At 41.4% G+C, this 27,733-nt stretch overlaps 1 protein-coding gene across 1 annotated transcript; it reads right to left on the reverse strand.

Annotated features, from left to right (window-relative positions):
* Positions 1-828: 828 nt before the first annotated feature.
* Positions 829-26,715, reverse strand: LOC129093146 (uncharacterized). Its single transcript, XM_054601064.1, is given in 36 exon segments — positions 829-1,310; positions 1,411-1,532; positions 1,636-1,752; positions 1,882-2,205; positions 2,319-2,432; positions 2,619-2,727; positions 2,851-6,228; positions 6,517-6,579; positions 7,100-7,610; positions 8,550-8,573; positions 8,722-8,813; positions 9,355-9,495; positions 9,588-9,626; positions 9,914-10,048; positions 10,148-10,306; positions 11,311-11,345; positions 11,475-11,645; positions 12,224-12,353; positions 12,474-12,599; positions 12,947-12,985; positions 13,313-13,441; positions 13,706-13,858; positions 14,327-14,361; positions 14,452-14,556; positions 14,796-15,520; positions 15,836-15,873; positions 16,218-16,316; positions 16,829-16,963; positions 17,524-17,702; positions 18,294-18,559; positions 18,708-18,917; positions 19,333-19,365; positions 19,589-19,650; positions 21,738-22,444; positions 22,447-24,110; positions 26,648-26,715. Coding segments are annotated over 35 exon segments (10,149 nt in total). The 5' UTR covers positions 23,816-24,110; positions 26,648-26,715; the 3' UTR covers positions 829-1,235.
* Positions 26,716-27,733: the final 1,018 nt, after the last annotated feature.

Genomic DNA, 27,733 nt, shown 5'->3' on the forward strand with positions numbered 1-27,733 from the left:
CTTCGTTGTACGTTACTTCTTTATCGTTATTTACGTTACGTTCGTTGTACGTTATTTTATTTGCGTTACTTTTTACGTTACTTCTTTGACGTTACTTCGTTTATCGTTACTTCGTTGTACGCGTTGTCGTTACTTAAACATCGTATCGTAAACGTTTAACGCATCGTTGTCATTAGGTATCGTTACTTCTTTATGCGTTACTTGATGTATGCGTTGTCATGTATCGTGAAATTGTCAAAATAAACATCGAACAAAACATCGTTGTCGTAGGTATCGTTGACGTACGTATCATTGTTGTACGTATCGTTGGCGTACGCATTGTTGTTTTACGCATCGTTGTTGAACATCGTTGTTGAACATCGTTGTGTACGTATCGTTGTGTACGCATCGTTGTTGTACGTATCGTTGTTGTACGTTCCTTCGATGTAATGTTGTCGTACGCTACTTTGTTGTACGCTACTTTGTTGTAACGTTATTCTTTTGTAACGTTGTCGTACGTACCATCTTTGTAAGTAACTTTGTTGTAACGCAGTATACATGACGTCGTTGTACATGACTTCGCAAAATGCGCTACACGTTGCATTAGAAATGTCAAATGTGATTTAATTTAAGTATGTAATAAGATTTTACCTTTATTACCGAAATGAGGCAGGATGACGTTGATGTATTTTACTACTGTGAGAAAAAGAAACTGGAGCATTTTCCCTCAATCACCAGCCAAGATCACTGCCAAGTATAGCAGACATTTTTAACAAATTTCCAGAAAATTTGCAGAACAAAATGCAAACCAACTCTGTATATACTATAAATAATGTAGTGATAATTTATTGATGAGTCAATGAGTTCATGTGGCATCTTGTTAAATTCCAAACTTTATAATGACGTGTTTCGGGATTTTCAACAACACAACTGATAAATGTAACAGTGTAACTAAAGACAGAGCAAGGCACCAGAACTGTAGAGTTGAGTAGAATAAGTTTGAAATGAGACAACAGATGCTAAAATATACATTTAGTATTATGGTTGATGTTATATTTAGACATTTAATATGAAAAAGAGGTGCCAAACAGCAGTAAGTTATGACCAACATTGATTATTATACAATTGATATGTCAACTAAACTCCTCTGCAGAGGTTTGTAAAGCTGCAGATGTTTCACCGGTCCAGCTTTACATTTTGCCACATTTTTGACAAGAAAATAAAAATAAAACAAGAGTTAGATGTCAGAGTTGGAATCAATCAGAAACGGAGCCTTGAGAACTTTGTGTGGAACTTCTTGATGGTTTCTGTCGAAGCTTCTGGAAATGTTTCTATAAAAAAGAAAAAAGGTGGGGGGGGGGGAGACACAAATAATGAAAGGCCAAGTGTGCGTTTTATTGTGTATATTTGTGTGTATGCGTCTGTGCGTACCTGCAGGTTGTCATAGTGTCTCTGGCTGCTGCAGTGGAGGTCCCTGGCGGCGCTCTCGTTCAGGTAGAAAACAGAGCACAGATTACAGAAATACCCCGACTTGGGGACGACAAACTCCTGACCTGAAGAGGGAGAACATCAAAGTGAAACAGGAGGACAAAACATCTGCAACTTGTGTTGATTTTCACAATAAAGTGGGAGTGTGATAATATGTTCGTGTCTCACCGAGGGGGTTGTTGGGTTGGAATGGCGGCAGTTTGACGTCGGCGGCGACACGCGGAGACTGAGAGCGAGATCGCTTCGCTTCAGGTCCGACAGGCTCCCTCCTCTGTTTGCTCAAAACTAAAGAAGAGAAGGAATGAACGATGTATAAATGATTGAAAAAGACATCTGTGGATTATCTTGAGCAACGGGTCACGATTTCTGGAAAGGGACAAGGCCTTAGTCCATCATTCTATTAAATCTTTGTACCTTTAATGTCCTCCCTGCTCCATCCTTCCTTCTCCTCCTCTCCTTCCTCCACACCTCCCTCCAGTGTCTGGTTCTCAGGATGCTCCTCCAGCTGCTGCATCTCCTGTCCAGCAGAGGTAGCTTCAACGTCGGCTTGGTGGGCTTCTTCCACCTCGGCCTTCTGGATCTCCGACTGGCCGAGACTTGACGACGTAGACGGATCTTTGTCTCGTGACGAGGAGGCATCGGGTGCGGTTGGAGGCAGAACATCGGTTCCAGCTGGCTCCATTTCTTCCTCTCTCTCTTCTTCTGCCGTCACTTTTTTCCCTCTGGTAGATTTCCTCACTGTGGTAAAAGACAATGAGTCGGTTAAGCAAACAAGTGAAAGGGATTCAGATCCAGTCTGCCAAGAGAGACAACAATAAGAAAAGATGAGAACATAAACGTGTGTGTGTTACCAGGGGCTTGTCTGGTTCTCTTCTTGGGCCGTCCTCTTGTCTTGGTTTTTACCGCTTCCTTTTCCTCTTCCTCCTCTCCCACCTCGTCAACCGTCACAAAGTTCATACTTTCTTCTAAAAGTGGACAAAAAAAATAAAGGAAAACATGTTTTAATTGTCTTACAATATTGAATCAACTTAGATTTGATTGTGGCTTTTCTAACACTGATTAACCAAATATATTAAAAAGATAACAGGTCTCTACAAAGTAGGGGACTTTTATATAATACTGTACTACGTAGTGACTAGAATAACACGTACCTGTGTCATCGTCGTTTCTGCGTTTGGCAGATCTCGGGGTTTTCTCAGCTTGATCTTCGTCAGGCTTCTCTTCCTCATCATCGCCGGCTTCATCCAACGTCACCAGAGTCTAAAAACAGACACAGGACATGTTTACCGCCTGTATGTTGAGCTTCTTCTAAACGTGCTCTTCACAGTAGTCTCCAAAATGGACGAAAATGAAACTTCTATGTTTTCAAATCTTGATTTTTACCTCTGGGTTTAAGAAGTCCACTGATTCGTCCTCCTGGCTGGGTGGGACGGTCTCTCCCCTGCTTGGCTCCGCCTTCCCGTCGTCCTCCTCCTCCTCCTCTTCTTCTATGAACTCATCCAGAGTGACGAGTGTCTGCAGCTCTCCCTCCGTGATCTCCCCGTCTGACTCTTTGCCGTCCGCCGCTCTTTCCTCTCCGGCATCATCCGCTCCCACCTCATCCAGAGTCACCAGCTTCTTTGGGTCTACTACCGCCACCGTCTCCTCCTCCTTTTCCCTCCCCCTCCTCGTACCTCCACCTCCTCCTCCTCCTCCTCTACTGCTGCTACTGCTGCTCCGGCTCCTTCGCTCCCTCTGCTCGGTGTCCCTGGACCTCCTTTCCTCCCGCTCCCTGGTCCTCCTCGTTTCTCGCTCCCTGGCGGACTGCTTCTCTTTTGCCGCGGCTTGTCGCTTCCTCAGCTCTTCCTCCTCGGCCGCGTCGTCGGGGTAATCCTCCTCCTCCTCGCTCACCTCGTCCAGGTTCACCAGAGGGCTCATTGTTGTCTCCTCTTTCTCGGGCGATTTTTGTTTGTTCTCCGTTTGCAGCAGGGCGGTGTCACTCTTTAGTAATTTACTTGTTGATTTGTCCTCCTTCTGAACATCTGCTCTGGTTGTACTTTCCTTATTTTCCGCACCAGACCCGTCTGCAGCAGGTGGATCATTGGACTCGACAGCCACTTCATCGGTCCCTTCCACAACTGTGCTAACACATGTTGGTTTGTCGTCTTTTCCAGCTGATAACTCTTCTTTTGCCCTGTCCTCTACGGGCGTCAGCTGTTCCTGAACTTGATCGTCATCCAGGGAATCTATGATGTGATACATCGGCTCATCGTCCTCCTCATTTTTGGGTGATCCCGGGGGAGTTTCACTTTTCTTGGTTTGCTGGTCGATGCTTTCGAAAGGTTTCTCTTTTGACTCGTCGACCGTCTCGCCCTCCACAGAATCAAGAATCTGATATGTCGCCTCTTCTTCCTCAGTCACTTTTATCGATGCGTCTTTTTCACCCTTCGTCAACGTCAAGCCAACATCTTTTTTAGTTGTTTTAACGTCTTTCTTTGGTCTTCCCCTTCCTCCTTTTCTTCTTGGAGCAGGTTGATCATCTGGAACAAGCTCGTCCTCGATGGAGTCGATTACCTCACCGGTCGCATCCTCCTCGCTTAACTCACCGACAACAGTATCGCTCTTCTTTGAAGGCGTGCTCTCTTTTGGAGGAGCTTTCTCTTCTTTCTTTGGTGTTTTTTCCCTGTTGCGTTCCTGTGACTCTCTGACAGGAGTTTGCCTCCGTCTTGTTGGCGTATCTTCTGTTTTGGTTTTCTCATTTGAAGCATCTTTCTTAGCTGGTCTTCCCCTTTTTCCTCTGGTAGGTCTCGTCGTGACCGCCGGTTCATCATTGGCAGTTTCGTCGTCCACAGAGTCTAAAATCTCGTACGTTGCTTCTTCTGTTTTTTCAGGCGTTTTATCCTCTTTCTTTCCTCTTGCACTCCTTCTTCTTCTTCCAGACATTTCTGTGGTGGCAGCATCCTGAACCGGTTCTTCTTCAACAGAATCGACTATCTTATACACCACGTCCTCAGTGACGAAGAGGTCTCTTGCGGTGAGGTCCATCATCGTCCGTGTCTCGTATTTTGCAACCGTCCTCTCCGGTTTCTTTGGCGATTTCTCCTTCTCTTCGCTTTTGGATGCTGTGCTTGTGGGAGTGCCACTCCTCTTTGTTGGGCGTTCATCCTTTCTAGCAGTCGCCTTCCCTCTCATGTTTCTCTTTCCTTTGCTGCCAGTCTCCGACTCTGTAGTCATCGGCTGATCTTCCACAGAATCAATTACCTGATAGGTGTCTTCCTCTTCCTCCATGGGCTTAATGTCTCCTTTAGAGATGTGTTCACTGGGAGTTTCGAGGTTCTGGTTGTCATCTTCTGCTGAAGTGAGATCATCAATTGAATCCAATATCTCAAAGGTTTCCTGTTCAGCAACATCACTCTCTGGGTCTTTTAAAATGTCTTTGTTGTTGGGGTCTTGAAGAGGCTGCTCTTCATTTGGAACTTGGCTATCAGGATTATCCACATCTTTGAAGGTTTTGCAGGACTCTGCAGGAAGCATTTTGCCTTCGACTTCCTCATCTTTTCCCTTCTCCCCATCTCCCATGTCCGTTGGAGTATGAACACCGGTATCTAACACCTGGAAAGTATCTACATTACTTGTCTCGTGATCCTCAGACAGTGGCTTTACTGTGGACCCGTCATCTTGATCCAGGCGACTTTCCTCTTGACCTGTAGCTGCCTCGCCTTCGGTAACACTGTCCAACATTTGGAGAGAACCGTCCATTTCATTGCACTCCGGTTTGCAGGCTTTGACTTCATCGTCCACACTGTCCGAGACCTGAAAGCTTTCCTCATGCAAAGCCTGGTCTCCTTTAGGTCCACTTAGCTGGGCTTCAGAGCTGCTGGCATGGACCCCATCATCCATCGGTTCATCCGTTTGGTCATCAAGCGAATCAAGAATTTGGTAACTTTTATCCTCTTGTTTGTCAACATCATCTTCTTTGCTTTTCTTCTGCTCTTCAAGTGCGTTGACATTGATAGCAATCTCAGGACTCTGAGCTTGGCTCAACTCCAACCCAAGTTCCTGTTGAGGTGGATGAATCTCTGATGAGCTTTCCATTTTTGTCTCTGACTCAACAGTTTCTGCAGTAATGCCTTCTTCTGACACTTTGTGGTCAGACGTTGCCTCAGTGCACTCTGTGTCTTTTTCTTCTTTAGGCAGCTCAGAACGATCTCCCATTGAGATTGTTGCTGCTGATGTTACATTTTTTGTTTCACGTGCAGCGGAGGAGGAGCGGGTAGTTGAACCAGAGGATGCGGTATTGGATGCTTTGGCTGGAGATGGTGTTTTGCTCTGTTGTGTTTTCTGACCAGGGGCAGAAGGGGTTTCAGTAGAGAGTGGAGAAGAAGAGGGGGAGGCCTTACCGGCACTGGCAGAGGCCGAGGGTTTGGTAGGGGATTTGGTAGGCTCAAATGAGTACTTGGACTTTTTTGGTGACGCAGAGCCCGAAGAGCTTAAGTCTTTAATCGACTTGGATGAGTAGGATGAGGAAGAGACTGTGGTCTTAGAGTCTTTTGAAGACCTCGTTGAGATCCGTTTCCCAGCAGGCAACACTCCTGAGCTTCGGCTCTTTCTTCTCGCTCTGGAGGACGGCTTGGATGAGGAGGAGCTATGCGGCTTGGGGGTTGCGTCACCCAGGTCATCACCGACTTCGTCGACGGTGACAAAGTCATCCATGTTGAAATTTAGCTCATCAAAACGACAAGCATCTGATAAGACGACGTCTTTTGTAAAATCTTCCTGACCCTGAGCAGAGAACAAAGACGGAATCAATCATTGAAACAATAAATCAGCTTTTTAATAAAGACGAACAAGACGCAATGAAATAATTGATGACCCAATCATTTTACTCCTAGAATTGTTTATCTTACAAGGACTGTTGAAAAGGACTAGGGAGAATTTACATAGATACATTTTGACAGATTAATATCATTAGGTTTGAAAGGTCTCATCCTCTGCGTAGATGAAAGGTTAAAGAAATGGGCACAAGGAAGATAAGGTTTTTGGGAATAAAACAAAAACCACAACAGTTACCTTTCTTTGCGGTGCGTGTTCAGCCGTTGCAGGTCCAGAGCTTGTGGTGCTTTTGCTGGGAATCTAAAAAAAGTTTCCCCAGATTACTTTTGTGATACATTGGAAGACATAGTAACAGTTTTGTTAAAAATCATTGTTTCTCTAATCTAAAACAACACTCTACAGGGTTTGAAGAGACCCGGGGTAATGCTATATTTTCCTGTTTGGTCCTATTTTGTGTCACTGTTTCTAAGAACAGCAATTTAAAGCTTGACTACAACATTTTTCCATCAATTCATTATCTTTCCTTTATCTAGGGCCAGTAGGCGTTCCAAGACGTTCTGGGTCTACCCCAGGGACATGTCTGGAAGCCCTCTTAAACAAGGCATCCAGTAGGTATCCTGATCAGATGCTCGTACCCCCTCAACTAGCATGCCTGCTGCCCATCTCACAATGCACCTGACCCCAATGCCTTCTCAAGGTTTAGCTCCAGTAGGGGGCTCCTGTTTCCCTTTTCTGGACGAGGTGCTACAACTCTTTACGGCAAAATTCATATGGGGTCAAACTACATTTTTGCACTGATAGAATCTACAATTGCCCTCACCTCCTTCTCCTCACTCTTGGAACTGCTCTCTCGGGTGAGCCTGTGGCTACGAACTGCCGCCGTGATGGCCTTGAAAATGTCAGCGTCAATCTGAGGAAGTGCTGCAAACTTCTTTTCAGGCACGAGCCCTGTGGCCGATGGGGCCGGACTGGAAGCAGCTGGGACTGCGTTTCCACCGCTGACTGCAGAGGAAGGGGTCACATCTTCATTTGCCTCAGGGCCAGATGTGGAGTCCGTGGGAAACTCTGTTCCTGGTTTCTCGTCGTCCTTCTTTATTGCCACGTCACTCGCAGCACTAGCACTTGGTGCTGCTGTGATGGGCTCAGTAATGGTGGATCCACCAGAGCCACTGGTTTGCTGATCAGGTTGTGACCCGTTATCTGGGAGTTCCGATAAAGAGGGCTGTGTTGGACATTTCACAGCTGGGGGCTTGGCTTTGACATTGATGTTGATGGCGTCCAAGTTTTTGATCTCACTAGAATCTTGGAGACGCTGTTTTAGGCTCTTCAAACTAAAATCACAAACAAAAGGGATCGTCAGTCAAACATGACATCAGGGTTGTTATCGCAATATGGCTTAGTTAATCTTGTTTTATGCCAAACATATGTCCGTGAGTGGAGTGTTTTTAATGTAAAAACTAACGATTATCTTCTGTATATGTTTCTAAAGTAAATGTAATGCTTCATCCTAAGGCTGTTGATGATTCTTCAACTGCAGGTCACGCCTGTTTATTCAAGAGACACATTGTAGTGTGGCTAAAGCACCACATGCTTTATTTGGCATCAGTCTATGATCAAATGTGGTCGCAAACCCGAAGCAGTAAACACTCTTTAGCCTCAGTTATTGCTTTTTTTTAGCGCTGTGTGAATCGGACCAGGGTTAGATTCAAACAACGTTCAGATTTAAGTTGAACAATGTCGGCATACAGATGGACACAAATTGTTGTCCACTGAGCTTGACTAATTAAGCTGTGATGGCTAGTACGCTACGGCACTGCTAAAGCTGTCTAAACTTTCCAGGTACATTTCTCTCTAGAATATCTGTTCCGCATGTGCAAGTAGCAGAAATAAACAGCTGTTTTGATCACATGGTATTGAAGAAAAAAAAAAAAGAGAAAAGGATGTTGCATGCCGAACCACACTGTGTGGGATCTATTTCTGTACAGTTCCATCCCTAGTTGCCAATTCATTTTTTGTCGCCTGACTAATTGCCTAAACATTGCAGCTAATTACACTCGCATAACATTGCAATATTTTTTGATGAGTCATTTTGAACTCAAGGACATATGTATACATTTATGCAATGAAATGTGCCACCAGAAAACATCATATAAATTCATAAAAGCCATCACATTAATCATTGTCATGCTTTGTCTCTTTCTTAACCTGCAAGAATCAGTTACAAAGTGATTTATATGTATGTATATATATATATATATATATATACTCACGGCTCAAAATGTTGAACTTTACTCCTGGAGAGAGAAAAAGAAGGAGTTGATGAGTTTAGGTGGGAGGATAGGGGATTCAAATGTTTAATATACAGTAACACATACAGAGGCAACCTAAAAAACTATTTCAATCCCATTTCATACTCTTAATCTTTTTAGGAGAAACACTTACCAAGCTTCTTGACTTTCCGAGTCTGGTAAGAAACTGTTGTATTTCTCCACCACCTTGGTTACAGCGCTGGAGTCAGTCATCTCAATGCATATCTGAGGTAGAACGACAGCCATGGACAAAAAGAAAAAGAAAAAAGACAGAGAGGAAGGAGAGATGAAGAAATTAACGAGACAAACGCAAAAGAAAGAGAACAGCAACACGCCAGAAAAATAATGTTTAGTTACAGTATATTTAAGTAAAACTGTTATTCTGAAAAGGTCAAACAAACTCAAAATAATTTGTTTTAATGTGACAGAAAGATCTAGGCAGTAGTAATCCACTGTAGCCAGCAGCAGCCTGTTCTTTAGTCTGATGCTGCCGACTGAAAGTCCACAAAAAACTCCCACTTTTAGTTTACAGGTATAGAAATGAATCAATCTCGTCAGTCCGCAATCACATACAACAAAAAGTTATGACTAAACATTTTAAAGAAAACATATTTAAGACGTTTGAATACTGTTTAATGTTTCTTTTTAATTGTTGAGGAAACTGAATTCAAGACTTTTAAAGACTCTCAAGGCCTGCAGATACCCTGACATGGGGGTTCTCTGGACACTTCAATGTGAGAAGTTGTAAATGTTTGTGTTCTCGTACCCTGTTGGCGAGCGGCAGGAAGCCGACAAAGGACGCAGTGGACGCCACCGCTTCCATGACCATCCCGACGACAGCCAGAGACGTCTCAGAAGTCGTCACACACAGCAACCGCTCCTCCAGAGACTTCTGCTCTGGAACTCCCTGAAGAGCAAGAAATAGTTTGGAGTTAATGACCAGCGATCCAAAGACAACATGAGAAAACAAACAAGTTACATAAGTGATAATTGACTTACAGCGTTGCTCCACTTCATCAGAGTTGTGTACATCATCTCCTGCAAAAAGAAAAGTCATGTTGTCGAAAAATAAGATCTGCATTTAAAACATTTTGTATGTCAATAGGGTTGCACAGTACACCAATACTAGAAAGGTGTCACAATCAGAACTATACCCCATGTTATTCGTATCAATACTTAAAGATACAATACGATATATATATACGATAGGTATCGTATCGAGGTCTTAATTTTGGTATTGTGAGAACCCTTTATTTCACACAAAAGCATTACTTAAAGGCTGCGGGGTTACATATGTTCCATGTGAAATCTCGAAAAATCCATACCTCACTGGATGCGGGATGTATGTGTTCCAAGACGAAGTGAACACTGAGCGGGCAGGATTGTACAGAAACTGGATCCAGGATGTGATTTTGGACAAAATTGCAGCACGAAGTCCAATCGGCGAAAAACACGAAGGCCTGGAGATGAAGAGAGGAGATATAAAGAGAATTAAATTAAAACAATTGCTATTACAATACTGTTTGTTCCTGTTAAAGGGTGCAGTTTGTACTCCTTACCCTCCTCTGCAGAGGTAAGACCGCCACGTTGTAGTACAGGGAGTGGAGGTTCTGTTTGGGGAAATAATGCCAGACCAGCTTGGCCACGTCCTCGTGCTTGTAGTCCCCTGGCAAACCGGTCAACATGATGGTTGGGAACTTGGAGCCACGATTGGCCTCCTAGGAAACACAACGGATTGGAATTTAAAGACACAGATCAAAAAAACACCGATCATATAACAGAATGTATTGTATGATTAAATGTGAACAAGAAGAGTGAGATTTTCAGGCAGATATGTGGTTGAACATGTGTGTAAAAATGTACAATTTAGTCCGGCAGATCTGATGATTTCGCAACAGTTTGAACTGCAGAGAGCTACTTTAGGTGTAACTTCAACCCAAATTCTGAGCTCAACTAATCAAATTTCATGACGTAGATAACTCCCAAACAGTCCACTCCCTCTCAGCAGTGGCCTTTGAAGTTTCTGGGCTGATTTAAAACATTAGACGCCATGTGTTGATCCATTTTAAACCCACGAAACCAAGATGATTGATGGGTTTCATCAAATACAGTCATATCATTCAGTTGGCCTGAAGCAAAGCATACGAACGGTGATCCAACGAGCTTCTTTGTCTTAAAAGCTCTGGATTTGGCTTGTGTTTCAAAATAAAAGCCCTCAACGACACAGTCACTGTGTGTCAAAATAAAAGGGCTTATATTTCACGGCTCAGACCTCAGAAGATGTTTTAACTTCATTCCAACAAAGACGATTAAAGGAAACTTCAACTTATTGCTTCAGCTGCTTTTCCATTCAAATGAATGCCAATAATCCAGTTTATCATCAGCCTTTCAACAACCAGCATTCACACTAGAATTTCTTCAGATGTTGTCTTTTCAAGTTATAATTAGTGATGTCCCACTTTATTTTTTTTTGGCTATGATTCAAATCTGACTCCCTTAAGAAATCTGCCAATACAAAGTGCAATATGATACTTTTTATTCACCAAAATGTTGATTTATGTGGAGTCACACAATTCTAAACACTTCTTAATTTGGCACACCTTATTTTTCACAAGCTACTTGATCCAAAAACTGAAGGTCTTTAAACAAAAAGATAAAGTTGATAAACTTTCCCATTTTATGTATCATATCAATAATTTAAGCTTAACTGAAATGGGCTTACCTCAATATCATCGGGTCCTTCGACTGTCAGGTAATCTTGAAGTTAAACGTGAACATAAACAAATACAATTACTTTACTGGAAAAGTTGTAACAATACATTTGGAAGTATCAAACATTTAATTTAGATTTCAAAATCTAACGTGTTGGAAGACTCGCTCACTTACTTGGGATGATGAACCAAGGAGACCTGGTCGGGAAAATGAAGGGATGAGATCTCAGCGTGACCCAGAATGGTCCAATGCTGTCCGGTGGTATGCCAAACTCCATTGATGGGATAGTTGCCCCGGTAACAGCATCCTTGCTGTGAGGCAGAGCGTTCTCAGGAACTCTTGGTTCTGCAGAACAAAAAAACGAGCAAAGTGTCAAATTTGAAGATTGACAAAACAGAGACGTGAAGTCGTTTTTTTAAATCTCTATCTTTGGAACTATTTGAGTGTACAGTTCAACAGGAAGTACTTTCATTTTCTAGCAAAGAATGAATGAATGAATCTGAAACCAGGCAACGCCAATGAACCTCTTGCTTCAAGATATTTTTCCAAACTTCATAAAAATGTTCGCCTTCCAAATGCATTCATTTGCCAATCAATCAAATTGCAGTTTACCATAACGTCTGTGCAAAATTGCATCACTTCATCATTTTAGCTTTTCAATGAATTTGTCATAATGAGCATGTGAATTCTTTACGTTTTTTTGGTCAGGTCACAGTGACCGTCACCTTTGACAACCAAAATCGTATCCGTTCATTCTTGAGTTCGAGTGGATGATAGCGGCAAATTTGAAGAAGTTCGAGGTATTTGTGATATATGTTGTTCACAAGAATTGGGACGGACGGACAACATGAAAGCACAATGGCAAACAATAATAAGAATTAAAAAAAAACAACATTATTTTATTTCCCAAAACAGACACTTACGTTGTAGTACAACATGACCAATGAATGGTATCTTCAGCCTGTAGATTTTGTGATCGGGGGGGTGTTTCAGGAAACTGTACCAGACTCCGAGTCGATCAGCATGGCAAACAGATGCAAATTCTACAAATGCCTGCAACACACACACACACACACACACACACACACACACACACACACACGTGACAGGTTAGAATAACGGGAAGTCTTTTTTAAAGCCACTTAAAACAGACATGCATGTGTTTTGTTCTACCTTGTTGAGGAGAGGAAAGAAGTTCTTGACAGATTGGATTTTGTTCAAAGAGTTTCTGAGCTCGCTGGTCTCACTCCATGAAATGTTCTTGATGAAGATTGTTTTTGCTCCGTCATCCATCACCCGCTGAATCAAGAGCAGGAAGCGAACATCCAAACCAAAAAAGTTAAAAAAAATTAATTAAAAAGAGTACAGAGACAGACACAGAAACTCATTTTGCACACAGTTTTTCAAAGTAAAAGACAATATCTTAAATAAGTTTAAATTGTAATCCTGTCACTGTTTTACGTAACTGTTGACAGTTTCCAGTAGTTAAATATGTTTTATATACTTTTTGGTAAGTCAAGCGCAGGAATTAAGATCTGAACACAAAAAAATGACATTAAGAACTTATTTTAAAGTCCAATTGTAGCTTATAAAAAGGAGATGGTAATGAGTGTGTGTGTGTGTGTGTGTGTGCGCATATTACTTACATAACGCAGCAGCCTCATCATTGCTTTATAAAACCAGAACTAAAACAGAAACATCAGAGAAGACATTTTTAGAATACATAGATACTTTTCCACCACCCAGTGTCTTTCTCTCATAGACTTCAATACAACAGGATTCTTTCCAGAGGATTCTTCACTTGCGATCCATTTGAAAGATTTCCAGTTTTAAAAAAACTCATCATTGGCTTTACTTTCAGACCCAGAGGTCGCTTCATGCTTTTAGTCAATTTGCTGGTGTTAATAAATATGTATGTTTTCTCTATTATTTCTCTAGTATTGAATTTACTTATTCTATTTATAAAAAATAAAAAAAACAGTCAGTAAAAACAGAATAGTGTACGTGCTTACCGGTGACAATTTAAAGCTGTGAGCTAAAATACGGAAAGATAGTTTCGACTCTATCAAAAAAATGCCCTTCCTCAAGGAGGCTTTCAGTACGTTGAACGCCTCCTCCACTGATGGCATGAAGACGAAGGCCTAAGGGGAAACCAGAGACAAACATGTATGAATACTTCTATTTACTTGTTCTAGGTACTTTTTCATTATTATTTAACATATTACAATTCAATTTAAAAAAAAAAAATCTCAAGAAAAATGATCCAAATGATGTTTAACTGCAAGTGTGAGTTCACAAATTAACTTAAAAAATTGAAAGATTGCACAAAAAAAAAGACTGAAACACAAACTATTCGACTAAAAAGCAACAGCAGAAATATGTGATTAATGAAACCTGGTGCCTACCATGCACGACTGAGGAATAACATAGATGCTGTCTTCTGCATATTCAAACCCAAAGGGTATGAGCAGTCTGGCGAGGTCTTCCTCTGTGTAGCAGCCGTCGTGATACTCCGGCAGGTTGGTTATTAACATCTGCTTCTGACCAAGTAACATAAACTGGGGAAATGAAGGAGAATAAAAAAAAAAGGAGGGAGAAGGGGAATAATTAAAGGGGGTAATGGTTTTGGGTTTGTGGATTAATAAAGATTCATCATTGCAGAAAGAACACTGGTTATTCACTACACTGGGAAAAACATAACAAACAGCTGTGAAAAAGCAAAGATGAAGATTATGCAAACAATTTAACAGTCCAGTATATAGCAGAGGAGGAAAAGGAACATATCAATGCACACTGCACTTCAAGGTATTTTAATACCAGCAGACTCCTTGTACATATTACGTCCCATAACCGTTCATTCAGGACATTTTAATGCTTATTTGTGCATCATCTGAGGGCAAAACCAAACCAAAACCTACTTTTTTTTATTGATCTTCTTTTAACCTGTGTCCTAGTTTAAATTATATCTTTAGGAAAACTACATGTCTAGATACTGCACTTCATACAGTTGATTTGAGGAAACTTACCTTTGGAGAAAAGCAGGTTTTCAGCTTGAGGCACGCTGTGAAGGAAAGACAAAGTAAATGTGAGACAAAATAGAGAAGGACTGTAAACTGATGATCACGTGCAGACATTGTCTTGGATTCCTTACGTATTCTGGATTGATGCAGGGTCTTCTCTGCCGTCTCCCCAACAGTCGGACGAGTGGCAGGCGCCTTGTTGCTTCTGGAAGCCTCCTTGGCTGATTCTGCATCTGCTGTTTTCAGAAAACATACCCACAAAAAATGCACGACTGTGAGGTTATTTTACTTTGCTAATGAAAGTTGACTCTTTGGAGATTTACAGTTTTGACAAGACAACATCTGGTAATCTGGTTTTGGTGTTTTTAATGGGATTTGTTTCCAATAACAAACAAAGAATCCATTCTACCTACATTATAGGCCACACTTCCAACAAATATTTGCCATCCATCCATTCAAAACTTTCCCAACATACCTTTTTGCATTGTTTCAGTCGAGCTTCCTGCAGCCTGCTGTGTCATGTGTGAAGCCTCCATCTTGGTCTCCAGTCCCTTTGCAGTGGACTCTTGTTCTTTCAAGGTGCTTTGCTGGCCATGAGGTGAAGCTTTGACAGAGCTTCCTGTTAGACCTGTATCCATTTTACTGGTTGGTGGTTGACCTTCACTGGATTTGTCTGCTGAACTTCCTGGTGCAGCCTCCGTAGATGTCCGTTTTTCTCCTTCCCAAGCACAACTTCCAGCTTTCATGGGCTCCAACGCTTGAACTCCCATTACGCCAATCTCCATTGGTTCAGCGTCATTTGCTTTGTCATGCACCTTAGCTGTGTCTTTCAGCGCAGCTTGAACCTTGGTTTCAGTCGTGGACTTGGATCGTGGTGATGTTTTTTGCTTTATCGCAGGCTTTTTTATGGGTTTTCTCATGTTCTTTCTCACAGGTCCCTTCACAGGCAGCTTCCCTGTTTTACCCATTTTATTTGCCTGCTTGGCCGAGACGTTTTTCGCTTTTGAAACCAAGACTTTTGCGGAGCCTTTCGCTGCACTTTTCTGGAATTTGCCTGTTGTAGCTTTTTTGGCTCCAGGAGCTGAAAATGGAGGCCTTTTGGGACATTCAAGTGGAGGCATGTCAGGTGTAGGGAGAAGAACCTTTCTTGTGGTAGTGGAAGTGTTTGGAGGTGTGGAAACGCTGGACGTGGCAGGTTTTCTGTGAACAAAAGAGGTTTACAGGGGTCATGTAGGAGAAAATGGAGAAATTTAAGGTGCAAGGCAGAAAGTCAATGTCATGGTTTCAAATTGTCTTCACTATAAAATAGAGCTATACGTCACAGGTTGAAATCCTTGAAGGACTTTTACTCAATTCCCACATAAAGCGACGCTAATTTTTGGTAACTTTCCCCTATTAGTCACATTTTCCCCACTGAGGTCACACATTTCGGCAGGAACTGAACATGTATGGCAAATATATTGACAAAACAAAATCATAACTGTTAAAAAGAGGTCTGTTTGAAACACATCTTACTTCTGGGGAGGCTTCTTTTGGTCCTTGGGAACAGTCTCCTGTAAACAAAAACAAATTTTGGGAGTTGAATGTCATTTGAAAAGTAAAAAAAAAGTTATCACCAAATGTGTATTGGTAAAGTTGTCATGCTCTCTAGTGGACAGAGTTTATAACAAGTGGAACTGGCAATGCATAAGCCTGTGTACACATAGTAAATATCAATAAGAGACTCATTTTCAGCATTAATAATGTTATAATGATTTGAATATAAAAAATGATAAGGAATGAAATTCAAATAGGAATATAGAGGAAGGTTGACAGTCCCGGTGACCACACTACAGCTGACAAATATGAGTATGTATATTTCCCAGACACAGAAGAAGAAATACAAAAAGTGCAATACCCTTTCTCTGGCAACGGGGAGCATTGCTCCTTTCACATCGAGGTTCTTTAGGCTCTTCAGTTTCTTTGCATCTTCTTCTTTCTCGAATCTCACGATTGCCTACATGTGCACACAGAAAAAAAAACGCACATATCCATGCGTTACTACAACCATCGGGACTATATTGTTCCCGTCCAGATTTGCGTGCCGATTAAACATTACAGCACTGTTCATTCATGTTGAAATGACTTAAATCATGTATTTTAACTGATCACTTATAGTTTCCATACATTGGGCGGCTTTATTGTAAACATTAGAGCAATGTGCTTCACAACAGGAATTAACGTACACCGAGGGCCTTGTTGTAAATTGCACAAAATTTCAAAAAAGGCATTTCCAGGCAATCTACTCAGTGCACTTTTTTTTTTTTTGTTACATTTGATCTAAACCGACTACAAGAAGTGACTTCAGGAGTGTGCAAAGAGTACTGATGCATCATGTTCTCAGTGAACATAAGAATGTGTCTGGGCATGCAACAGTTTTCTGGGCCTGATGGTTTGATTTACAAGAAAAAACGTAGTATCAAAAGGCAAAGCATTAGCAAACATAAGCCTCTCTCTCTCTGTACGTACCCCCTGTATGGACCGGAAGAGTACAACGGACTCGGTTTTTCCAATGCTCTCCACAGCAGCCAACACGTCATTGTGAGAGATATAACTATGAACCCCTTCCAGTTTCACCTCGGTTGGTAGCGAAGACTTAGCGGACTGAGAAGAGAGAGAGAAAAAAAAACACTAAATATAACGCATCTGTGTTTTAAGTGTCCAATCCAACCTTTATGACATCTGTTATTTTAGGCAACAACATTTTTTGTTTCGTGTATTTAGTCTATTTACATAAGGGACAAAGTATAAAAATACATTAATCTAAAAAAAAAAAAAAGAGAAGTGGTGTTTTGTACCAGATTTAGCTACAAGCTAATTTCAATCTGCAGTCCCTGGGCAGGTTAGAGGACACAATACAACACAGAGCATACCTATCATGTCCACTACAACTGGACCAGCCACCTAGTGATGGAGCAACAAAGTATATGTTTTTTTTTTTTTTTTTTAATCAAAGTGTTATGTGGTTAAGGTTTCAATGAAAGAACGAGATAGAGACACAAGAAGGCAAAGAGAAATAAATACCTTACCAAATAATAATCTGTATGTTGCCAAATTTCCTTCGTGAATCTTACACACACACACACACACAATCGCACACACACACACACACACACACACACACACACACACACCAACTTTAGTCTTTTTTTCGAAGAACTTGCCTCGCTCTTCTGCAGGCTGGGACTCTGTTTAGAAGGCTTTTTGGTCGTCTCCTTATTCTTTGCTGAAGAGGATGAGGACGATGACGAGGACTTCATCTTGGATAGCTCGGCCATTAAGGCGGGAGCCAGAGATTTAACCATAGTCGCCAGGTCCGACTGTTTTGACAGAGACTGGACAGCTAGAGGGACAAAGACGAAAAGAAAAAAAAAAGTCAGACAAAATTGCAGTGTTTTGGTGGTTGCAAAGTCTCATACAGAGTCTCTATTGTAAGAAGGCATAAGTATGGAGTTAAAGATCATATATATATTCTTACTTCATGAGCTGTTGTCATCTTTACGCAGGAAAAAGTTTTCTACTTGGTTTACAAGTCAACATTTACATCTGAACTACTAGAAAAGGCAGTAAAAAAATGAAACAAAATACATATCTATACATTTGTAAGAAGCACTGGCTCTTCCTAATAGGCAAGTAAAAAGTTAATCCAGGAAAGGTCTCTGGTTATCTGCAGTAAAAATCTCACTTCTGTGGGCAGATTTTGAGTGTGGTATCGTTTTACTCATCTCAGTCTCAAAAGCAGGACAGCGATTAAGCGCATGTCGCAAAATGGTCCATAGGTATTCCTCGAATATATATAAAAACCACAAAAATAATAAGATGAATTGGTGGCATTCACCTTTACATTGCGTGTAATAGACGCAGGTACGTTCCCACACAAAACAAGTCTTTAAACATGGTGTTGAGTCGTTGAAATGTTTGCTGTTCCTCTAACCTGGTGTTTCCAGCAGTTTCTTAACCAGGCTCTCTGCACTGTTCGACTTCCGTTGGGGGGATCGTTTCTCGTCGCTCCTCCATGATGGCGAATGTCTCTCGTCGCTCCACCTCGGAGATGTTCGTCTCTCACGGCTCCTCCTCGGAGGTGACCATCGGTCGTCTCTTCTCCTTGGCGACGAGCGTCTCTCGGGGCTTCTTGAACGTGACCAATAGCGGGAGGAAGTAGGGCGGTCATACCATGGGGAGTGAGAACGAGACCGGGACCTGGTGAAAAGTTCAGATACAATGTCATGAAGGCATTTTACAGCAAGTATAGATTTGTCAAGGAAATCCAAAGAAGTTAAAATGCTGAAGTTGATGCAGATATTTCGAAGGTTCGCTCATTTCACTTTTTAATGAATGCGTCACAGACCTGCGAGTGTATCTGGAGGCGTACGGCGATCGTGATCGTGACCGCCGGCTGCGGTTCTCCCGTCTGCCATCTGAGCGATTGTACCGACGGGGACTGTGTGAGCGGGAGCGGGAGCTGGAACGGGAGCGGCTTCCATGCCTGGCCTTCTGGCGATGCTGGGAAGTCTGTGAAGAGGTTGAGGGCGAGGGCTTTGCATCTTTACCCGTAGAGCTGAAGAGAGCAATGGATGTGAAAAGCATAATGAAGGATAGGAATGGAAGGTTTTCCAAAATTAAAAGGGTACTGGTTCACAACTGATGTTTGATGGATTCTAATGGATTTAAGCACGGATTTGGTTGCATTGGGCAACATTTTGATTGGGGTCGTGACGCCTGAACAGTCACCTGAATGACTATTCGCAGTCCGTTTCCCGACATTGTTACTACAAACCACGTTATCCTTTCATGTCGTCTTACTATTCGTGCATAATAAAAAATTACCCAAAGTGACGCTGTCTTTCTCCATTTTTGTCAACTTGCAACCGTCTTTATTGAACTTTATTGAACATGCAGAAAGGCCAATTAAAATGTGTAGTGTGATTTAACGCAATGTAGATGAACAATAAAAAAAAGCTTATCAAATTTACCGGAGTGCAATTTCACCATCCCAACTAGGGTATCTGTTGAAAAAAAAAAAAAAAAAATTAAACACGGTTATTAAAACAGCAAAGAGGCAACATTTTGACAACACGTCAAGGTAGGCAATCATAAAGCAGTTGTATTCGGGGAATGTGATGAATTTTGGCATTCCCCAAGAACGTTCACAAGAAAAAAGGGCAATAGTTATCAAAAAAGTAACAAGATCTTTATATGGATAAGTCAAAAAAAAGAAAAAAGACTGACCGTGTACGGAGGAGTGTGCAGTTCTCAAGGTGAAGGGTGGTGTTCTGGTGGGAGATCCAATCCTACCAGTCAGAACAACAAACACAGCATTAGATAGGCCTCATTATCATCACAAATGCTATCAGATATCCATATATATTAACTGTCATTTCTGTGATTGACAACAAATATCTTTTATTCAACATTCCAGCAGCCATAAAGAAACAGCTCCTCCTCTTTGTCGGTCTGTTGAGTCTCTCGAGTCCCAGTGTCCACAGTTTGTGGTGATATGTGTTGATATTAAAAGAGTCTTGAAAAAGCAAAGTGTTTTTTAATGTGGTTTCTTTCAATCTTCAGTCAACAGCAGTCAAGTGAAGAGCTGAGAGCAGTGTTGAAATCATGGCTTTGATGTAAACCACTGAGTTGTAAGAAACACACGTGAAAACAAGTATCGCATGGGACATTAGGACATCAAGTCCTTCAGACATTTGTCAGCTCTTTCCTTTATAATTACAGCTGCCTTTTTACAACTTTGAGTTCAAGGGCAACAGTTCTCTATCATGAAATTTCACAAATACAAGAGCGCCAGTAACAAATAACCAAAATTAAGATTTCTTCTTGGGTTCTTGGTGGTGCGATGTCTGGTTCTTCAGTCTTGTGCTTTGTTGAAGGTCATCTCAGCAGAGGTCGCTATCAGGTATGGATCAGGGCAAAAACACACAGTCGAGACATCTGGAGTCGGCAGGAAGATGTGGAAACTGGCAAGGGGAGGGGGCTGGTGGGTCTTTTTCTAAATTTGACAAAATGTGAAATGCAATGCCCCAAAGGGACAGATGGGCAAACAAAATCTTGCTGATTGTGTGGTTGGTGGAGTATGATGCTGGTGACCTCAGGTTTGTGGCTGTGGTTGGAATTTTTTTGGGACACAAAAAGGGCGCTTGGCCCAATAATATATTTAAATATATACCAATATTACAAAAATTGATATGCACTGTTAGATATGAAGTGAAATCAAGTAACAAAGTGCATTACTGATGGCTCCAATAGAAAGAAAACAAGATACAAATTGTACAACTGGGGATGCACCGTGACTTTTTCAGTCCCACGACCGATACCTTGGATTTGGATATTGGCCGATACAGAATACCAATCCAATACAAATGTTTAATTAATAAAGTTGTTTGGCTCACTGTGGGGAGGTGTTTGGGATAAGGCAACATCAGGCTTGACTTAAACATTGCTTTCCTAAATGTGTTACATCTTGTTTTTCAAATACATAGATATACATGTTCTGTGATGTTATTTATAAAAAATAATGGTATTCAATGTATTCAAGATTGGCCCCATTGTCACCGATATCCAATCTAGCTATATGAGTCAGTATCAAGCCAATATCCAATATCAGTAAAGGCGTAAGTGCATTTCTATATACAACAACTAACAAATGTTTCATAGTATTTTAACTGAAAATACAATAAGGTGAAAAAAAGCCCAAAAATTAAGAAAAAGGGAAACAGTCCTCTTCCATCACGCTCTGATGCAATAGTTCTTCAGATGTGCAGGTTCTTGCAGCTCAGGTCTTCCAAGCCCTTGGTTCCATTTTCAACAACCGTCTCAGAAGTTGGTTGCATGTTGCAGAATTAAATTATGCTACAGTAATAGTCACTGTAAACGGTAATAGTTGTATAACAATGGCTTTGATCTTCATCTGGTTAAACTAGACAATGATGTTCTAACAACAGCTTTAAGTCAGTGAGATCACATGTAAATGTATGTAAAAAAAATAAAACATTGTAAAGCTGAATTACATATAACCAAAAAAACAGTTGTGACTGGCATCTTTGGAAAGAATATTTAGTTTGAAGTACATCCAAATCAGTTAATAACGTCCCAAAAAAAAGGTAAAAAAAAAAAAAATCCAAAATCCAAAAGTTTGCATCCAACCTTGTTTCTGTTTCAAAGATTATTTTACATAAATCCTTCACATAGGCTTGAAAGTATCGCCCTTAGATTTTCAAAAAACAAATCCTTCAGTTTACCCAAAAAGTAGAAAATTAACAATTTAAAAAAAGTCTTTCAGAATGAAAAAAGAACAAACATCTAAGACATTGCAATAAATAGCCCACAATTTCCTACAGGGAGAGAGAACAGAGTGCCGGCTTCCACTCACCTTCATACGAAGACATTCTCTTTTACACAGACAACAGGTATGTGGAAAGGCTCTGGGTGTGGCCGCTGCATAATCATGCATCATGGCCGCTGTTGGCAGACCCTTGGAGACTGCAGTCGATACCGGAGGCGGCTTGTTGGAAGGTGGCATCGTCAGATGAATGAGGTCCATCAGATCTGGAATGGGCCGAGGCAGAGCTGGAAGACCAACGGTGGGGGGAGGACCGCCCGGGATGAACACAGGACGTTGCATGGCGTCAGTGATGTTGGGCATGCGAGATGCAGGGGGAACCGGTTTTGCGGCAGAAAAAAATGGAGGCCACATGGCTTGCCCCATCTGCGATACTGGCTGCTTCGGAGTCTGTTGCTTCGGTTGCTGCTGCACCGGCTGCTTCTGCATCGGCTGGACCGGCTGTTTCTGAATCTGCTGCACCGGCTTCTTCTGCATCTGCTGCACCGGCTGTTTCTGAATCTGCTGCACCGGCTGCCTCTGCATCTGCTGCACCTGAATCTTCTGCACCGGCTGCGTCTGCATTTGCTGCACCGGCTGCTTCTGCATCTGCTGCTGCTGCGTCTGCTGCTTTGTCATCTGCTCGGCAACGGTTGACCCTTGTCCTGGAGTTTTACTCTGCTTCTTATTGCCACTGGTGTCATTGTTTCCAATGAGCACAAGGCCAGGTCTACCGGGATGCAAACCACGGTACAAAGTGGAGGGGGTTCGGTATTCGATGCTGACTGGCGATCTGCCGCTGGTTCTTTCGACGGAGCGGGTTTGGAGGCTTCAGACTTGACAACTCTGATGTCTGTGTCTTTCATATAGAAAGGGCTGATGATTGTTTGGGTTTGCAATCGTTTAGTCTGGTCAATGCTCGGGGGAGCCACAGAGCTCTGTGTGGAACTGTGCAAAGAGCTGAAACTGGAAACAGAACTCGCCTGCTCACGACAAAAACCCAAGGAACTGCTTTTCACCTCGGTTTTTTGCAGTGGTTCTCGGCCGTGTCTGCTACTATCGTAAGTGTCCATCAGCAACATACTTCCACTCCCACCACTGTTTTCTCTACCGCCACTGGTCCTTCCAAACACATCCCCAGCCCCTCCAGTATATTTCCCTGTATGTCCATAGTCAATCACATTGCCGGGCTGGAGAACAGCCGATGGCATTTCCTCCTGTCGCATCGCTGCCCCTCCGGAATGACTCATTCTGGTGGGTTGAGGTTCGGGGCAGGGTTTTGATTGAGCTGAAGTTGTATCTCGCTTGGTCTTCTCAATGCGGATTTGCCGCAAGATGAACGGCAGGTTCGCGGGGGTGATCTGGTCTTCGGGGAACGAGATGAGATGTTCCAAGTCCTCTTTTTCAAGTCCAAAATGCAGAAGGATGTTACAAGCTGATTCAGAGGTGTACTTGTTTCGGCTGGAGTCAGCAGGGGCCGCGGGCTTGTCCGGCGCTGGATTTTCAAAATCACCTAACCCTGGAATGGACGGCATCACACGTTCTCTTTCACTGGAAGCATTAAACCTACCATCGACCCCGCTGGCATAGCTAGATGAAGCAGACGATGAATAAAACTTAGAAGGTTCATCTGGAGTGGGCCTTTCGTAGTTCGATGACCAGTCAGAGGAGCTACTGCCACTTTCAACTCTCGGGTATCTGGGTCCTACAGAGGCAGGGGTTGAGGATATTGGGAAGGAGACCATCCCTGGGCCTGAGGAGGGAAACTCCCTTTGAGTGCTAGTAAATCGAGAGTCTATGGGCTGATGCATTGGTTTGCCAAGAAGCCTCACCTCCTCTCTGGCTCTACTAATATGCATGTCTATAGACCTCTCTAAGTTATCGTCCATTATGGCCCTACTCTGTTCAGGCCTGTAGCTCATTGACTGAGACAGCAGGGATGGAATTATTCCCCCAGGGTTGGCAGAAGTCACAGAAGAAGATCCAGAAGAGCTGAAGCTGGACCCGGGTCCAAGGTGAGAAGGTGCAGCCCGAGGGTCCCTCTCTGCCTGTCCACTGGAGAGTCCATACTGCCCCTGGGTGGGTCTTTGGTTCCCAGAGGCATAGGGGTTATACAGGGGATGGGACATGGTGTTTGCGATCTTCAGAAGGTTAAGGAGGTTGATGGCCGCAGCAGTTGGGCAGGGGGGTGTTGTGGGTATGTAGGCAGCAGAAGAGTTGGAGGTCAAAGTCGCGGCTCGGCTGCCAACAGCAAGAGCATTGTTTATCTGCGTCACAGCTAGCTGGGCTTTCAGTTGGGCCAGCCGCAAGGAGGCAGCCTGCTGGCCAAACAGGAGCGAGCTCCTGTGGAGCCCTCCAAGTAAGGGGCTTGTTAGGGGCCCTCGAGCGGGAGAAGGGGCACAACGCTCCGATAGCAATGCAAAGCTGAAAAGTAGAAAGAAAAAAACAACAAAAAAACAAACAAAGGATGGGGTTATTGAATGGGATTGAAGTTCAGCTTCGTGGATGGGTTAAATCCATCATCTGGATGGCCTTGTCTTGAGTCGTCCACTCTGGTGCTGTCGGACACGCGTTAATTCAGTCTATTTCACTTCTGAGTGTTCACTAGCAAGAAAGAACAGAGGAGGCAAAGGCAACAGTACATAGATAAAGATAGAAAACAAGGCCACTGCTATGAACAGGAAACATCCAGAACAGATACAAATTCTTTTTTTCCCATGTTTATCTCTGGTGGAAACAGTGGATTGAGACTGGCACCAGCAGAAAACGCACATTGCAAAATGTAACACACCAGAACCGCAATTTCCATTTCAGGAGGTGAAATGGAAATTGCTGATTCTGATTCTGACATTAGATCATACTGAAAGATTCAGACAATCCTGAAAACACTGCACTTAAAGCTGGTAGTTTAAGACTCACAATATAGTCCACTATATAGTGAGTAGTAAGTCATTTAGGACACAGCGTATGGCTTGCCCTTTATTGTTGCAATGATGTCTCAATGACAACTCATTTGCTCCAAACTAACACTGACCAAAGCCAGTTGTGAGTCGCCAAGAAACAAACAAACAAAAAGAAGTAGTGAGGCCTAGATTGAGGCTACATCCCCACTAGTACATTTCTGTTTTGAAACAAGGTTTTAAAATGAAAACGATCTGCGTCCACACCGGCGTTTCAGCATCGTTTCAGAAATGATTTCCGTCCATACTAACACGCCTGAAAACGAATATCACATGATTATTCATGTCCACTAGGCATGCGGTTGCCGGTGTAAACAGGAAGAAGATTGGATGCTTAGTTACAGAAAATAAGAAGAGTATTATTGTACTAATTAATAATAAAAGGCCAGGCTTGATACTTAAGATCATCCCCTTAACCTTCCTTTATATACTCAAACAGACAAAAAAAAACATGTCAAACTTGGTTACAAGGCTGCAGGGGTGCTAATGCAGAGGGCTACAGCAAAAAAAAAGCAGGATTGTGCACAAATAAAGTTGATTCTGGCTCAATATTTGCCAAACCAAAATGACAAGTCATCCATCAAAGAGCTGCAGGGACCCATCAAATGTATGTAAATCAACATTCCTGGTAGATTGGAGCAGAGGAGGACAGACGAGGAGAGAGGAGTCGAGGCAACAACATGAAATACAGTAAATTAGTGCTGAATGTAAAATAATGTTCTTATTGACATAACAATTTGACGTCAACAGCTGTTTGCACCTGTAAACATGATGTCAAATTGGATGTAGCCTACATTCAGTATAAAAACACAACTATCAGTATCTCGAAGTTGATGGACGATGTTTTCCTCACGTTAATGTGAAGATGTCGGCCATATTATCTCCACAGAGAATTGTTTTCGTGCTGCGGTTTACATTCATTAAAAATTAAAAATCCACAAAAAGGAATGTACTACGTTTTTGTGTGACAAATGGTCTAAAACAACATTTTGTTTATGCATCCTTGACGATACTGAAGTACTACCCTGAGCCTTCCTCGTAGCACTTTCGTACATAATACGAAAACATTCGTATTAGTTCGTTGCACTTATTGTATTCATTAGTTTGTTGCACTTATTGTATTCGTATTAGTTTGTTGCACTTATTGCATTCGTATCAGTTCGTTGCAATTATTGTATTCGTATTAGTTTGTTGCACTTATTGTATTCGTAGTAGTTTGTAGCACTTATTGTATTCGTATTAGTCTGTTGCAATTATTGTTTTCGTAGTATTTTGCTTCTGCACTATACTTTTGCTCTGGTTTATGCTTTAAGATGCTAGTTTAAGAAAGGAGATGCACTTATGACTTCTGGTGACTAGTAGTTCTCTTGAATACCTATGTTGAATACACTTCCTGTAAGTCGCTTTGGATAAAAGCGTCTACTAAACGACTGTAATGTAATGTAATGACAGAGTATCCTTGAAAGTCACTAAAAGTATTGTTAGAACAGAGCCTTAAGAGGAGCTGCATAAACTGTAAATAAATAAATAAAACAACTATAAATATAAAACTCTGATCCCTCATCTATAATAAACACAATTTATGAAAACAAAAATAAACTTTTAAATGTGTAGCAGTCACAGCCCTGGTTTGAGATCATTACACACTTCTATCTGTTTACGTGCTGCGTATCCTCGCTCGCAGCTCCTCGAACCTCGCGATGCATTCTGGGAATTGGGAGGAAATCGATTTCCGGGTTTCTTATGCAGATTTCTAAATGCGTATTGGCTCTCCACACAACAGCCCCAATCCATAAGAGCCCGCAGTGTGTGACACCACCCTGTATGCACACCTGTAAACCTTATCTGATGGACCACCTGTCCACGCAGGTCTTTAGGAAGGCCTGGAAAACAAACACACGTGTTCACGTTTTTCCACGTGGTAAATCCCTAATAAAAGCGACCGTATGCACGCGGGGTTTGGCTCTGTGTTTGGAAAAAGTGTTTTTTTTTATTGCATACCTTCGGTTATTTGTAAAAACGTCGCGTCTCTGCTGCGTTCAGGCTCATGTTCGGGATGTAAACAGGCAGGAAACTCCGGGAACGACTTCCGGGTTTACTGAGTATGGTCCTTCAGAGTAAAAGCACGAAGTGTATAGTGCCAGTCAAAAGTTTGGACACACCTTCTCATTCAATGGTTTTTCTTTATTTTTATTTTTTTCTACATTGTAGATTAATATTGAAGACATCCAAACTATGAAGGAACACATATGGAATTATGTGGTAAACAAACAAATGCTCAACAAACCAGAATATGTTTTATATTTTAGATTCTTCAAAGTAGTTGAATGAGAAGGTGTGTCCAAACTTTTGACTGGTACTATATATATATATATATATATATATATATATATATATATATATAAATAATATATATATAATATATATATATATATATATATATATATATATATATATATATATATATATATATATATATATATATATAATATATATATATATATATATATATATATATATATATATATAATATATATATATAAATAATATATATATATATAAATATATATATTAAATAATATATATATATATATATATATATATATATATATATATATAATATATATATATATATAATATATATTATATATATATATATATATATATAGTACCAGTCAAAAGTTTGGACACACCTTCTCATTCAACTACTTTGAAGAATCTAAAATATAAAACATATTCTGGTTTGTTGAGCATTTGTTTGTTTACCACATAATTCCATATGTGTTCCTTCATAGTTTGGAAATATTAATCTACAATGTAGAAAAAAAAAAAATAAAAATAAAGAAAAACCATTGAATGAAAGGTGTGTCCAAACTTTTGACTGGTTCTAATATACATCTACTATATTGATGATGGCCACCTGTTTTTAATCATTTTTCTGAAAGTAAATCTACATAACACTCATTTTTTCCCAGTTTGATTATTATGTACTGTATAATGTACCAGTCAAAAGTTTGGACACACCTTCTCATTCAACTTTTTGTTTTCTAAAATATAAAAATATTCTGGTTTGTTGAGCTTTTTATT

The sequence above is a fragment of the Anoplopoma fimbria genome, chromosome 7, assembly GCF_027596085.1.
Source record: "Anoplopoma fimbria isolate UVic2021 breed Golden Eagle Sablefish chromosome 7, Afim_UVic_2022, whole genome shotgun sequence".
NCBI lineage: Eukaryota > Metazoa > Chordata > Actinopteri > Perciformes > Anoplopomatidae > Anoplopoma > Anoplopoma fimbria.